General features: G+C 42.9%; 1 protein-coding gene across 1 annotated transcript in view; it reads left to right on the forward strand.

The window, feature by feature from the left end:
- Positions 1-14,480, forward strand: part of LOC104470169 (ral GTPase-activating protein subunit beta) — a 26,259-nt gene extending 11,779 nt beyond the window's left edge. Inside the window, exons 7-12 of the mRNA XM_010084999.1 lie at positions 3,257-3,405; positions 3,516-3,732; positions 11,238-11,439; positions 12,835-13,002; positions 13,982-14,096; positions 14,328-14,480. Coding sequence (XP_010083301.1) covers positions 3,257-3,405; positions 3,516-3,732; positions 11,238-11,439; positions 12,835-13,002; positions 13,982-14,096; positions 14,328-14,480 — 1,004 coding nt within the window. The remainder of the gene's footprint in view (positions 1-3,256; positions 3,406-3,515; positions 3,733-11,237; positions 11,440-12,834; positions 13,003-13,981; positions 14,097-14,327) is intronic.
- Positions 14,481-16,399: the final 1,919 nt, after the last annotated feature.

Consider the following 16,399-nt stretch of genomic DNA (forward strand, 5'->3'; position numbering starts at 1 on the left):
TTAGAGAGTTGGGGGTGTGCAGCCTGGAGAAGAGAAGGCTCCGGGGAGACCTTCCAGTGCTGAAAGGGGGCTACAGGAGAGATGGGGAGGGACATTTTACAAGGGCATGTCATGACAGGGCGAGGGGTAATGGATTTAACTGGAAGAGGGGAGATTTAAACTAGGTATTAGGTAGGCTCTTGATTGGGGGGTGGAGTGATAGGACGTGGGGGAATGGTTGTAAGCTGAAAGAGTGGAGATTTAGATGAGATATTAGGAAGAAATTCTTTACTGTGAGGATAGTGAGACACTGGCCCAGGTTGCCCAGAGAAGCTGTGGATGCCCCATCCCTGGAGGGGTTCAAGGCCAGGCTGGATGAGGCTTTGGGCAACCTGGGCTAGTGGGAGGTGTCCCTGCCCATGGCAGGGGGTGGCACTGGGGGGGCTTTAAGGCCCTTCCAACCCAAACCATTCTGTGATGATATGATTCTGTAATTCCATGGTACTGCTGAGAAGAAAAGCTGTGTTTCTTTGTGTCTGCTGGTAACTGTAGCTCAAGTTTGACTGAAAGGTAAAGTAGATGTAAGCACTGGCTGGTAAGTTTTAAGTAACACTATATAGCACCTGAAATTTGAAGTTTTATTCTTAGTGTGCTTCAAGCTTGTTAAAAATTCTTCAGCGAAAATGTGCTGTTGTAAGCTCTGAAGAGCTACCTGTCTCGTTCTGCTTTTTTGCTTAAATGTATGCAAACGAATTTTGTCATCTGCCACAAGTGTGAGCTGATGTGAGACTGCAGAAGACTTGAGATAGGTAAACTGTGTTCAGAAAAAAAATAGGCTGTGGAATTAGACTGTCAGCTTTTACATATTTGTCTTTTGCAAAAACCCGAATGGTTTAGTCCTTTTAAGCAAAGCACCTTAAGGTCCTCATGTCTCACTGAATTGTAAGATCCTTTTTACTAGAAATACATTCTGTGTTTCTGTGAAAATATTGCAAGGAAAAGATTTATTGGTACTGTATTTCCCCCTGCAAGCAACTTTTTGTCACTACAGATTTCACTTTTGTATAAATGGCTTTGTTTAAAAGTTAAGTGCTGAAAAAGAGCAAATAGTCATTTTTCTTAAGCTGTAATATTGAATCTTGAAATCTTTTGTGTCCACTGCATTCTTCTAGATGTCTTGCCACCAAGTTTAAGGAATTTTAATGATTGCTTTTATTAATACCAGATGTGAGGTTTAAAATATTCAGTAGTCTGTCAAGCAATATCGTAATTTGTTAAAGGACAGTTGTATACAGGCAATATATGTCCTAACTGTATGGAAACAACCTCCTTGTGTTACTCTGTCAAACTCTATCTTCCTAGTTATTACAATGGGATTTGGCAGTTTGTACTGAAACAATAATTTAAAAAAGAAGTCCATCTGACCACTGGTAGAAGGTGTTCCTCTGAAGTGTCTTTTACTGGCTGTGTAAGCTGAATTTATTTTTTTTAAAAAGAGCTGTTAAATATAGCCTGGATTGAGGAAAGACATACTATATCCAAGCTTTTTGTGGAAGTGTGGTTAGTAATTCATTTTCAGTGAAGGAAGTAGTTTATATTGGAAGACTCCTGAGGGGGGCATCTTGCGGTGGAGGCAGAGGAGGAAGCTGAGCAGCATTAGCTTTGCACAGTGCATGGACCTCTGCTGGGGTAGCTGTTGTAGTGGATTCCTCTTGGACCTTAAAAGTAGTCTGAGGTTCTTATCTGAGGCTTTTAACCTGCGAGGGGTGTGGTAGTCCTCTGTGTGTTCTGCATCTGGCTGCCTGAAACCCCGTTCCCACTGGGCGGCAGCGATCACATACGCATCTCCCTGGCTGGTGCAGAGGTGGGGCTGTGATGGTGTCTGGGCTTGAGGTTGTCCATGCTGGCCAGCTGTGGAGCACTTCTTTGGGCTGTAAGCACTTCTCTCCTGTAAGTGAGCAGGGAGGTTTGCTTTCTACATGAGTTTTTGATAGGATGTTGAGTTGGAGACTGGAGACTTTGAAGATCTCATGTAGCAAGATGAAACGCCCTGGGTGATGGTAGCTCACCTGGAGTTCAGAGACTGCAGACTCTGACGCACTTGGGCACAGGAGGGCTCTTGGTGAAGTTAAATTCCAGCTGTAGGTGTGGATGTGAGAGTGTGCTCAGGCAGATTTGAGTGCTGCAGTATGGACCCCTTCAGCTAAGGCTAACGGGAGGTCTCGATGCCTTCTACCCCAAGTGCCAAAGCACGTCATTTTTATCTCGCCCTCCCTGATATGCATCTACGTGATGTGTGCATTTGGCAAAATACTGCACCCTCTTTTCCAAAAAAGTGTCCCAAAACAGTGCATTTTGTAGTGCATACTCTGCCCTCTGCATGGGGTGTAACGCTAATGGGTTAGCAGGAGTTAGTTGTTCTGTAATGTGTTACAGAAAGTACTGGGGTGCTTTAATTAACATGGTGAAAAAACATCTGTGTCAGGTCTTCAAGCACACTGCAATTCCACACTTAATTTTTCAAATGGGGTGTGAGAATGGTGGTATTCATTAAAATGGGAAGAAGTGGTGTTTGTCACTTCAAGTTTTGCAGAGGGTTAGTTGCTGCTGATTCCGACTGGGAAGAGTAGCGTTATACACCACAGGTATTGCCCTGAAGCTGGGTAGAGACTGCTCTGATGTCCCGCTGCTACGAGAGAAATTAAGAGCTTGCTCTGCTTTCTTACCCTGACTCTTGTACTGACTTGGTATTTGTTCAGGAAGCTGATTCAGCTCCTAAAACCAGCAGAAAACTGCATGGTGGATGGGTTTAATCTTAATTTAATGAGCTAAGTTGACTTTGAAGGGTCAGATGTCATTAGAGATCTTTCAGAAAAAGGTGTGGGAGTTATGGTTGGGAAAGAAAGGCAAAGGTGAGAAGCATTTGAATTTTGGCAGGAGTGACCTGTAAAATTGCCTTCAGCAAGCGAACCTTGCCCCTTTCCTTCTGCCTTCTTCTAGACTTGGTCCTTCCATGTGCTATTTCCCATGTTCTGAAGGTGTGGGGTTCTTTGGTGTCTTTTAATGATTTGCTTGTCTCGTGTAAGCAGGGTTTTCTCTTGTTTGTGCATGTATTTGTGCTAATAGTAAAAGGGGAAAGATGTTTTTCTCACTGCTGCAGTTCTTGGGGGTGGGGGGGGAAATCTTTTCTATTTACAGAAGGCCCGGATGCTTGCTAACTGCTGTGTAAGAGCCTATGGAATTCTTGCTGAAAGCTTGCTTTATTTCTTATCTCCAGGCATTTCACGACCCCGATCAGATAGTGCACCACCCACGCCAGTCAACAGGCTGAGCATGCCCCAGAGCACCGCTATCAACACCACTCCACCCCACAACCGGAGGCATCGGGCAGTGACTGTGAATAAAGCAACGATGAAAACCAGCACTGTAAGATTTCATATTCTGTATTTAAGTAGCTGATCCTGTTGATGGTTTCCTCAGTTAGAGGAAGTAATTTCCATGCTTCTAGGAGCTGATGTGTTCTTCTGTTCAAATAGGTAACTACTGCACATACTTCAAAAGTGCAGCACCAACCCTCCTCTAGTTCTCCACTCTCTAGCCCAAACCAGACAAGTTCTGAGCCACGGCCACTACCAGCTCCTCGCAGGCCAAAGGTTAACAGCATCTTGAACCTTTTTGGATCATGGTTATTTGATGCAGCATTTGTTCACTGTAAACTTCATAATGGAATAAACAGAGACAGCAGCATGACTGGTAAATATTACTGAAAAGTATACGTGCACTTTTTCCCTTGTTTTATTGACATTTCCTACCTGCAAGATTAACATATGCATAATAAAAAAAAAAAATCAGAAGTGCTGTATTGTGGTTAACCCCTCCCAGCTGAGCCAGCACCTGTTATTAGCTGACGGGGTGTTTGGGGACTTTAAAATTAAAAAAACAAAACAACTTTTTACTATTAAACACTCCCTTGCTCCAACAAGCATGGCAGTCCCAATTATGCTAGTGGGGAGGATTTTATTAAGTGAAGGAAATAATGTGTTAAAAGAGTCCATTTCCTAATTTGAAATCTGCTTGAGTAATAGCAACTTTTTATAGTGACGTTGATGTTTGAAAAATTGTCAAACATCACTCCAGATACTGCACAAAGTTGTACTTCTTGTTTTTGGAGGGTGTTATGAAAACAGAAGTCCTTAAAATAGCGAGTGAAGTTGCTGCCTTTCAGTGACAGTTGCTATGTGTTTCCTTCCATATATGGCTTGATACCTCAGTTGTCTTCAGTCCTTAACTGCTGGTTTCCTTGCTGAGCTTTAGAGGTCATATGTTTTGAGACACGATAGCAGAATTAGTGCTCAGAGAGGCTTTGTGGCACTCTTCTTCCTTTTGGTGGTAATACCCAGACAAGAATAAACTTTTTCACTCCTCGCATTTTTCCTGTTCTTCATGTAGTATTTTGAATGTCTTGGAAACTCTTCCAAGGCATCTATCTCAGGAGCTCACTGGCCTAAGAAAAACAGGAGGAAGAGGTTTGTTGTAGCAAGGTGGGTTTATAGTGGGACTTGACAGCAGCAGTTAAACTGATCTTCCTTGCTTGTTGTGTCACAAATCCCTGTGTGGAGGCGATGGGTTTAGGATTTGGGATCTGTTAAAGGTATTTTAGGTATGCACTACATGGGTTTTTGAAAGTGGATTTTTGTTGTGGATTTCTGTGGTAGGAGGTTCGAGTCCCTCTGCAGGCCCGTGACACATTACTAGAGACACAGCTGAGCTCAGGAAGGAGTGAGGCATAATTTGAGGGTGTGTGCAGTTGCATATGCAGCTAATGTATTTCTGTATTTGATGTTTTTCAGATTGATTGGATAACTTTAGTTTTGTCATAACCTGTATCTTGAGCAATTTTAATGAAGTGCTTAACCTGGAAAGCGTGTCAGCTGAGGTGCTGCTTATGCAACAGTGTCAGCTGCAAACAGAGGTGGTGTGATTCTAGCAGAAGTACGCAGTCATGCAAAATCAAAATGATTGACTTCCTTGAAGGGGTTCCAGGGCTTTCTGTTCATATATGCAATGTCTTAAGTTACCTAGCAGCAGTCAGAAAATTGTCATGTTGCTAGCCTGACAGAAGGACTTAGTAGCTTCCTGAAAACTAGGAACAACTGCTGGAAATCACTTGATTCTGTTCTTCCTCTGTGCTGTCTGAGCTGTCTGTAGTGGGACCGGTCTTTGCATGTCCATGTTCTGCTGTTTGTTGGAAGCAGTGAATCCAAGAGAATTATGTTGGTGGAGACCCAAAAAACTGTCTATGTTCTGCTTTTCTAGCCATTTGGAAGACATAATTAGCTTACAGAATCTAGTCAAGTGTTTGCTGCCCTTCCAGGATGCCATGAGCTTTGTTACAGCTGTGTGCAGTACCAGTCACAGCAATGCCATGGCAGGCTGTCAGGAGAGTGAGCTGAAGATGGACCTGTACTGCTGAAACTCCAGAGTGGCACTGAAGCCTGATTTATCCTTTGGATAAGTCCTTTTGCTCAGCCTCTGCTTTAGATGGGAAAACGTAGCAAGACTTGTAAAGGGCTCAGCCTCTGCAGTTTCTGTTGACTTGAAGCATCAGTGTCTTTTAAATCAAGTTTAAGTTCAAATTGAAAAGCTTCTCTTCTGGGAGTCTAATCTGACAAGCCTGATGCCTCCAGGTGAAGTCTTTTCCTCCTTGAACAGTGTAAGGTGGGAGGTGCTGTGCTGGATGGATGAGGTGGGCCCCTGCAGTCCCCCTCTGTCCACACAAGTGGGGCCCATCAATAACAATCAGATCTGCATATCGTGCCCCTCCACCTGCCTCTGCTCGTGCTACCCAGTATAGATGGGGCTTGAAGAAAGAGGGCAGCAGAGGAGGGACAGTTAGCTGCCACAATCTCTACCTTAGGAAAGAGAAGAAAAATAAATCTGCTTTTTGGCTGTGTGTTGGCTGTAGCTGTGTGTCATGGTCCATCTGCTGTCCTCTGTCGCCTGGCACAGTAATGCTTTTGCCACTAGCATGGATATTCTTACTGCGTTTGGCACTGCTGTGGATAATCTTTGCATTAGCTTCAGAAAACACTGTTATTTTTATGGATGTTTTAAATATTTTATGATTGGGAAGTGTCTGCATTTAAAGTCAGCTTTGCTGCGTAGTATGACAATAGACATTTCACTGCCCCACACATGCTATTGTTCCTTTGGATCTGGGACTGCAGCTGTGTAAGATCTCGACAGCTTTAAACCCTTCTAATGTTCAGTTTGTTTCAATGCCATGCAGTTCAGAATTTCTTCTCTCATAGCTCTCTGATAGGATTTCTGTTTTGTTGGTGGCTGGAGGACTGAGGACCGCTTTGAAAAGGAAAGGAGTGAAGTATGGTGAAACAGACTGCTTCTTGTCCCTGCAGAGAGATCCCCTGCACTGGGACACCTTTCTGCAACACTGCACTTCCTAGTGCATGTTTCTTATTCCTCTTCTGTCACATGACACATTCTCAATGAGAACTGATAGGACATGATTTCTAAAGAGCTATTCGTGAGCTAAATGTGAGTGCCTAACAAGTGAGCCTGTGAAGGAGCTGTGGTCTCAAGTTCTAGTTCAGAATTTGGTTCAGTTCTTTTAAACAAACCCTGCCGATTCTCATGGAATAGCACATCATCCTTCTCCCGTCTGAGAACACAAGTCTTTTTGAGGAGCTGTAGGAAGTAAAGAGCAGTTGGTGAAGGCTGATGTGGATGAGTACCTATCTGCCCTCGCTCATCTCCCTGTCCTGGAGCCTCACATATCTTACTTCTTGAACTCTTTAACCTCTGGAGAGGAAGTCAAGAAAAATGACTGTAGACGAATGAAAATGACAGTAGATGAAAAACTGAACATGAGCTGACTATGTGGCCCAGAAAGCCAACCACGTCCTGGGCTGCATCAAGAAAACTGTGGCCAACAGGTCGGGGGAGGGGATTCTGTCCCTCTGCTCTCATAAGACCCCACCTGGAGTACTGTGCCCCTCAATGCAAGAAGGACGTCGAGCTGTTGGAGCAGGGCCAGAGGAGGTGACGAAGATGGTCCAAGGGCTGGAGCACCTCCCCTATGAGAGGACAGGCTGAGAGAGTTGGGGGCCTTCAGCCTGGAGAGGAGAAGGCTCCGGGGAGACCTTCCAGCACCTTCCCGGGCTGAAAGGGGGCTACAGGAGAGATGACGGGGATGTTTTACAAGGGCATGTTGTGACAGGACGAGGGGTAATGGATTTAAACTGGAAGAGGGCAGATTTAGACTAGGTATTAGGTAGAAATTCTTTACTGTGCAGGGGGTGAGGCAGTGGCCCAGGTTGCCCAGAGAAGCTGTGGATGCCCCATCCCTGGAGGGGTTCAAGGCCAGGCTGGATGAGGCTTTGGGCAACCTGGGCTAGTGGGAGGTGTCCCTACCCACGGCAGGGGGTAGCGCTGGATGATCTTCAAGGTCCCTTCCAACCCAAACCATTCTGTGATTTTTTTGATTCTATGACTGGTGGAAAAAATGCGCAGCTTTTTGTAGGTTCTGAGATGAAAAATATCTGGATGGGTGGGAGGGTAAGCAAACTTGCCATACTGGACACTGCTTTGGCAGGGGGGCTGACTGTAATCTCCAGTGGTCCCCTCCAGCCTCAACTCTTCTCTGGTTCTGTCAGTATAATTGCTGACCCCATTGAATTGTTGTTCAGTTTTCTGTCATCTTCATTGAGAAACTTCTTGTACCAACTCTTGCACGATTCAGGATAATCATAGCTATTTCACGTTTGTGGTTGCTGTGGTTTTGTCTGTCTCTCTTTGGGAGGAGGGAATTGTTCTTTCCCACAGGATTAGCTGGAGGTCATCTGTGTATGACTGAGCACTGGTGGAGTTTATCACCTAGAAAGCAGTCTTTCTGTTTGCTCTTTGAGCCTCGTCCTTCAGGGTGGTCTTGTGTTGTTGTTTGGGTTCTGAAGCAGAACAGTGATCTTGCCATTGTTGGTGTAATGCTTTTGTGCCTCGATTGTCCTCTGTCAGGTTTTAGTTTCTGCACTGAGACTTTGATGGTGAAGCGTTATGGGTTTATAGCAGAGCACGTAACTCTGTGTTGTGGTGAGAGAGGAAAAATGATCAGTTTGAAAATGCATGGCTGGTTGTGATCCTGCTGGAATTAGAATTAGATGGTTGCATGGTATTGCTTTGGCTGCTAGCATGGCATAGATAGCTCCCTATGATTGGTACTTGAGAAAGCGCCTTCATAAGAAATTCACTATGAAGGCTTTATGAAGTTAACCCTGAACATGACAGCTCTGGTGTGTGTGTGTACATGTGCCGAGTGTTATTTCATCGGCAGGATGTGTTTTGGTTGGACAAGCTTGGCCAGATAGCACATGCTGCTGCAAGTTGCTGTCCTCAGCAGCTTGTGAGAATTGGGAGAAACTCATGAATACCTTGGGCTGGCATTTCAGCAACTGGGTCTTCCAATCTGGTGGGCTCATTCTTAATCCTTGTAGCTAAAGAAGTCCATCCCAAGCCTGCCAGTTGTGTGTTTATAGCAGCTGAAGGACCCTTGCTAGGTGGGTTGGGGTTATCACCCAGGTGCTGTTGGCAGTGGGGGACTCTTGGGGTATAGTTTTACCCTCATCTCTCCTGCCCCTACTGTCATTAATATTAACGTCCTAAAGAACGTTTGTGGGGGTCTAGGAGCGAACTAAAAGAATCCCTGAGTAGGGTCATCTTCAGTGTTGCTGAGGGGCTTGGTCACAGGTCACTGCCCCTGCACGTTCAGAGAAGGAGCTCGTAGAGGTGGTGGTGCTCGACTGGTACCTGGCTCCTGGAGTCTTTCTTCTCTTCTTTCTCTGGAGATTGTTTTTGAGATGTTGGTATTTCTGGTAGGGTTCTGCCTTTTATTTCCACTTTGGAAGATTGTGGATTGAGCAGGTGGTCAGGGGAGGCATGCCCGGGTGTGCTCCTTGTTAGCAACTTGGCTTAGGGAAGACGGAGCTGCAGTGCTATCAGGAACTCATGGTTCAGGAGCGGGAGTATTGCTGCAAGGAGGCTCTGCAGGTAAGTATCCTTCCCCCTACAAGACATACCCCAAGTCCCAGAAGCCTTAGGATAGCCTAGTGTACACACCATATACAGTGCAACACAGGGAAAGATACTTGAGCTGGGAAGGGTTAATACATCCATTTAAAGAACTGATGTGTGTTGATATGAACAGCTCTAAATCTTACTAGCATTTTGTAACTTTTTGTTCATTGTTTTGCATGGTATTTTCAAAACCATAATTTTGGACCTGAATGCCAATTTCCTATGTGTTTAATGAGCTTGCTGTATCATAAAGCTTTTAATCTATTTTTTAAAAAAGCTAAAAGCTTCTTAACTTATATTACGATTTCACCATCTTAAAAGTATTTTATAACTACTGCTGTCCTTTGATTTGTTTCCATTTTATTTCTATTATCTTGCAGCATCTTTTATCCAAATTCTTCTTTCTTATAAATCTTGTAAGTAGGAACCAGTAGCTTTTCCTTAATTGCAGTTGTGCTTTTCTTTTTCCATAATCCCATATTTTATTTGTAAATTCATTCTCATTGTCTCTTGTAGCTTTTGCACTTTTACTTGAAAAAGAAGTAATTTTGTGTGTGTTTTTGAATGGGGAGGATTGTTGGCAAAAGCAAATTAATCTGCCTGAATCAGTCCCATCTTTTCTGTACTTTAGTCTGTGATCATGTCATGAGTTTCAGGACTTTGCACTAACCATATTTTGGTTTTGTTTTTTTTTACTTGAAGCTTATTTTACAGACCTAGTGTTTGATTTGTATGCTTTGTGCATGTAGTGTTTTTTTTCCAACTACAGTATATTGCTGGATAGCTTATTTAGGACAAAAAATGGCTCATGGGAAGATACATAAAGATTTGTGCTTATTTGCTACTTATGTCATGAAAATTTGTAAGGTAACAGTAGGTTAAATGATGAATTTAAAGACAAAATTGAGTTGACACTTGTCATTAGAACGATTCCTTTAAAAAATAAACCAAACCCCCCCCCCCCACCTATCTGTAAATTCACACCTTGGCAGTTGGAATACTTGTTAATGAGCGTTTGTTTGCAAGATTGATTGTGGACCTGATGATCCCCAGTGTCCCAGGAGTTCTCCGGTACTGGTAGAACTGCATTGGCGTGATTCTGTGAGGAGCACGTGTTATCTGTTGTTTAATAGCTAATAAGACTTTTGAAAATCAATGCAGTCTTAGCTAAAACCAAGAAGGAACGTGTTATTTCTGCTGTTAGTAATCCAACAGTGATGAAGTTGTCCAAGGAAAAAAATTTTTTTAAAAAGTCCCATTGAGAGCAATATATATTTTTTGGTCGCCATCCTGGAAGAAAGGATGAAGCTGGCAAAGCGAGTCCTGCATCATGTGCATGTGATAACTGATTTGTGAAAGGGGGACCAGAAATCTCTCTAGAAAGACATGAATCCAGCTGGCTGGGACAGGCAGAGCTGTCCTGCTGGGAGGGAGCACAAAGCTCAGCAAAACCGCATTGCGTGTAGGTAACAGCGGGCTCCTGGGAGGCTGTTGTGGAGCCTGCTGTGGGACAGGGAGCAGGAGAGCGCCGGCTTCCCTGGCAGCTGCTGTCCCACCTCACGTTTATTCGGCAATTTCAGTAGTTACGTGAGGAGAGAGGGATGAAATCAGGAGAGTGGGTTTCAGCAAACTTCTCTTTCTGAAATGAGTCTTTAGAATTTTTTTTTTTTGTAATAAGTATGTTTATACAACAAAATCGGATCAAAGCAGCCTGGTCTTCAGAGCAGAATAAGAGATTAGCTGCCCAGCCAAAAATTCAGCACTTGCTCAGAGGTCACAGTAATGGCACTGTTTAGATGGTTTTTGGTATTTTAAGGTGGCAAGGCAAGGTGGTAGTGCATTTGTCTGGAGGTGAGAACTAGGTGAGGGAAGGTCCTTGTCCTCCAGCGAGGGCAGGAAGCTAGTATTGGATACAAGGGTGCTCTTCCCAGCAGAGAGGTGGTATGGGTTCCAGAACATGAAGGTCAGTCATTGTCATCCTTATAAAGAAAAAAGTTAGTTACACTCACAAATACTTTCTAAACAGAGGTGCTGAATCGAATATAGTGAACTAACAGCTTCATGATAACCACTAAATTTGACTTGATCTTTGTGTCCAGGATCCCATGAGCCTGTTAGGTATGGTAGCACACAGTGAAATGCTGTTGTTTTTTTTTTTCTTCTTTTCCCAGCCATAGCAACTCAAGCTAGCGTGGAGTTTCGCCGGAAAGGATCACAAATGTCCACAGAGACAATGGCTTCCAACCCCATGTTTGATGCGAGTGAATTCCCAGACAACTATGAAGCGGGAAGGGCAGAGGCGTGCGGGACACTGTGTAGGATATTTTGTAGCAAGAAGACTGGGGAGGAAATATTACCAGCTTATCTATCCCGGTACTCACCTATCTTCCAGTTGCTTTATTGGTATAAGTTATGGTGCAAATTAATTCACAGGGAATAGCATACTGTCTGAATCCTGTGTTGCCAATTCGGAAAAACACGGATAGCCTTCAGGTGCTGTAGGTGGGGATCTCTGGCTAAACCAAGTAGCAATTTCCTTTTGTCTTCTCATGATGCTGGTTTTCATTGGGTTTTCTTCAAGTTCTGGTTGAAGGGAAGTCCCTTAAAATGCTTGCTAGGTGGAAGGTGTGTTGTCTTTTTGATGCTTTTCTTGCCTCCTAGATTCTTGTTGTTTGTAATTTGTCCTGGAAGATTGTTCACATGTATAAAAATAAGTATGCAGGCATGAGACTTTGTGCACTTTATTAGCCCATGAAGGGTCTTAATGTTGTCAAACACCACAACACTGGAACAGAATGTGTTTGTGGTTTGTTGGGTTTTTTTTTATTTAAATGTAGAAATGCACTAATATTCCATTATTTAAAACAGTTGTGTTCTGAACTACCTCTGGTTTCAGTTTCGTTTGTAATAAAATAAGGCTATCTGGCCTATCATAGTGTACCTTTTCCCCAAATTTTTGTTAAAAGTGAAATGGCAAAGGCTAGAGGCAGAGAATCAACTTTAAATCATGAGACTCTCAAACTGTTCAGGTGCATTTGTCCCAGATGGCATCAAAACTTCCTGGAAGACTCAACTAGTTTATTTCTTGAATTTTGTAGTGTTTTGTGGATAGGTAGTTTGTGTTTCTCTTACCCAGTCAGTGAGATTCCTCTGTGTTTGCAAGCCTTTTAAAAAAATGAAAGAGGGGATATAAGTATTCTCTAACAAAAAACTTTGAGAAACTAACTGCCTTAGGGTGATGGCCATCAGGGTTCCTGCCCCCCTGCTTCCTCATGTGAACTGGTTATGTTGGGTCTCATTTTCCAAATTGCTGATCAGTGTGTCCTGTCCTGTTCACCCCCTGAAAGATTTTGCTGTGCTTTTGTTGTGTTGGGGGGTTAAAATCAAGGTATGCTCCCATCCTTACATGGGGAAGGGAGGAGTGGGAGAGCAGGTGATCCAGGCACCCTTAGTAACCATCTGGGCTGTCTTTGCACGGCTCCCAGTCTGCGTTGCAACAGGTCAGAGCTTTCAATAAAACTGGGCTGCATTGGTTTTTCATGTGAAATACAAGGGATTTCTGAGGGGGGGGTTGTTAAGCTCTTCAGGTCCGTTTGCTGGTGCTAAAGTAACTTGGGGGGGTGCTCATCTAAACATTTCCTAGCTCTGATTTTTGAAACTTACTATGTTTTATATAGAAAAGATGAAATAGTGGCTGCACAATCTTGTTCATGGGGGATGCTGGTGCTTTTTATGTGCAAATAATTTAATCTTATCTTTCTTTGTCAGATTTTACATGCTTTTAATTCAGGGTTTGCAGATAGCAGATTTCATTTGCCACCCTGTTCTTGCCAGTGTTATTCTAAACTCCCCTCCTTTGTTCTGCTGTGACCTGAAGGGGATTGATGTCGTGGTTCCTTATTTCATTTCGGCTCTTGAAACTATTTTACCTGACAGGTAAACTGCTATTTCCATATAAACATTGTAAGAAATGTGGGGAGATGTTTATCTTCTGGGGTTTCGGTTATTCCTGAGTAGTTTTCACAGAGGGAGTTCTGCGATGTGGGCTCCATAGTGTGTCTGCATTTGATGGTGATAACAGCAGCACTTCATAAGCTCTGATTTTCAATAGTGGTTAATGCAGTTTTGTTTAAAGCAATAACTGCTTATTTAAAATGAAATCGAAGAAAAATTTCACAGGATATTTGTTACTGATTGTTTCTGTAGTGAATTCATTAAGAGAGTAATCTTACACATCACCAAATAGAAAAATTGATAATTTAAGCTGGTGAAATTGGAGTAGAAGATATAACGTTACTTGTCAGAGCTTTATAGATTTCTGGACGTTTTGCTAAGGCATTTAGTACTATGTCCATGCCTTCTTCAACAGATGTTTTGTGTCTTGGTGCTGCATTTCATTTTGAAGTTATGCATAAAATATTATTTATCTTCTGGGCTTAAATCTGAGCCACTGCTTCTTTTGGGTAGGTCTTATAAGTAGAAGAATTTGCTGGTGGCCAGCAAAAGAAGTTGATCTATTTGCTAAGCAGCTTGTTTTACGCAGTATGCGCGTGAGCGTATTCTGCAGATCTCTGATAATCCGGGAGGGGGTTTGAGTTGTAATAAGCCAGCAGAGGCTTATGACCAAAGCTTCCTGCTTTGAAGATGCAGTATACAAATAATACCTTCATCAGCTCATTGCTTGTATGTGAGGTACAGAATCCTCAGCAAGTGGTGGGTCCTGCATGAATTCGTTGTGTTATTGCTGCTGTTTAAAAAATGAAAAAAAAATCTTGATCCTAGAAAGAAACAGCTACATTGTATACTGCAAATTATTTAAGACTACTGAGTGGCTGTAGATTTAATTTTAACTTAATAAAATTTGACTCAAATTCCTATGAAAAGTTGATTAACTGTGTGATGTTTTGATTTGCAGAGAACTCTCAAAGTTTAAAATCTATGTAAACCCCACAGAGCTAAGAAGAGCTTCAATTAACATCTTGCTGTCTCTGCTTCCTCTCCCTCATCATTTTGGAACCATAAAGTCTGAGGTAGTAAACTTATCACTTTGTTTTGCATTTCCTTGGTTGATTTCTAGTGGCATTTGGATGACTTGTGGGTTGTATTTGGTGTTCTGTTTAGCACTGAAACTCTTCTGGCAAGGCTGTAACAATCTTACAAGTTGTCAGGAGCAATGTGTGCTGTGGATATTGACTTTTGAGACCAGTACCCCACTGGTGTGATCTGTAATTGATACTGAAATCGATGTATTTTTCCTTCAGGTTGTCCTGGAAGGGAAATTCAGCAATGATGATGGCTCAACATGTGATAAGCCAGTAACCTTCCTTTCCTTGAAGCTGAGACTTGTGAATATACTTATAGGAGCTTTGCAGACGGAAACAGATCCCAACAACACTCAAATGATACTAGGTTAATGCAACTTCTTTATTTATTAACTGTGTTACAGAAGTGTCTGTCTTAATCTGTCCTGGAATGATATGGGTGGTTATTGTGTTGGTTTGCAAGAAAAAAAGACTAAATTCCTGGCAGGTTATCCTCTGTATTATCTCCCCCGTACTATGAAAACATCTTCAAAAGCCTCACATTTTTGTTGAAGTAGTCTCTCTCTTTTTACAAATGTGAAATAGTACTTGAAAAATAGAGGCAGAAGTACAGCACACTCTAGCAGGTAAAGTAACTCATAAGTAGGAATAGAAATAGGAAATAATGTTCTTTTGTTTTTGGGAAGGATTCTTGACTAACAGGCTACTGGGAGCATTTTAGTTTTGGACATGATTAAAGCCTGGAAACAGATTGAAATACTGTGTGACCAGTGGTGCAGCACTGGCAAAATATAGATGACATTTGGTTAGCACTGTCCAAATCCTCAGACAAAAGCGTGGGAATAGAGTCTGGATATGCAGTGTAGTTTGGCAGCAAACTGTTCTTTGAGGTAATGAGTGTGTTAATGTTATTCTGCATACTCAGAATGTACATAGAAGCTGAAAACAAGAACAATGCATAATCTGTCCAGTTAAATATATTTTCAGGCAAGTAAAAAATGTAGTTGCCTTTTGTGTTGTGCCCCCCCCCCCCGTTATTTTTTTCTCTTTAAATGTGCCTTATTCCACATTATTGTAGTTGCTGTCTGTTGATAAGTACACCACCACTTTCCTTTTGTCTGTTTAAAAAGGGGACAGACTTGCACTGTAGTGGGACGTGTCTGCCTTGTTCTGGGAGACAGAGCGCCCACCTGATTAATAGGGGAGGGCAAGAAAATGGCACGAGCGATGAAGTGAAGGGCAACAAATCCAGTCTGCAAAGACTTTGGGAAAGTTTCCTTGTGGTGGTTGAAATAGTTCCTTGATTAGAGGAGAATAATTTGAAAGAATGATTTGCAGCAAATGCTGGTGAAGGGATGGGGATATTTACAGTTTCAGGGCGATCCTCCAAGTGAGACCACTGAGCATCGGTTGCACCAGCTCCAGAATCGTAGGGTGATGCTCTGTTAAATCCTACCCATGCGTTCCTGTACCCTCCACTATGAGTTGGTCTTTGCATCTGGCTGGGTAGATGCTCTGCCTTGAGTGGCTTTTTACCATTACTGTTTCCATCATAGTCCGTACCAGTCCAGCTTCCCTGTTTTCCTGTTGTTAAGCTCCTGTTTCCGTATGGGAAGTTATTTCCTGCTGGGTTTGTTTGGAGAGGATTCATGAATCTCCAGTTTAGCCAGAGATTTTCCAGCTTCTCAACAAAATCAGTTTTGGTTCCAGGTGCTCACTAAATGTTTGACAGTGAGTGGTGCGTTTCCCTTCATACAGCAAGTGGCATTTTCCTGAACGTTCATTGCCTGGTGGGGGGAGGACAGACAATGAGAACTGATGCCTCGCTGCCCTGTCCTTACCACTTCACTCCCCCTTGCCTGGGGGTGATGCTGCCGAGCGGGCAGAGGCTGTTCAGGCTGGTTTGCCTAAGGCACCAGAATGCGTTGGGAATTTGAGCAGTGTGTAATACTACACTTGTGTGTAGTCACCTCTCCCAGGATGGAAGAGATAACTACCTGCTGCCTAGTTCAGCTGCAGTAGTGTTGGCTACCCCTGCACTTGGTGCTTCAGCTTTTTCAATACGGTATTTTGGGCACTGATGGAAAACAAAGCCCCAGATGTGAGAGGCTCAGGATGACTTCTAGGTAGAGAGAATTTCAGTATATCCCACCTCAGATTATGAACTGGCCTCCTGATTTAGGAAATTGGTTTTATGTTTTTGCCAAATTGAAAGTGTTTTTTAATTTATTCTGCAAACCCACAGATTGTTAATGATGCAAATATTAGCCTTGAGGTGATTTTTTTTTTTT

This window comes from Pterocles gutturalis, unplaced genomic scaffold (genome assembly GCF_000699245.1).
Source record: "Pterocles gutturalis isolate BGI_N339 unplaced genomic scaffold, ASM69924v1 scaffold23680, whole genome shotgun sequence".
NCBI classification, from domain to species: Eukaryota; Metazoa; Chordata; class Aves; order Pterocliformes; family Pteroclidae; genus Pterocles; species Pterocles gutturalis.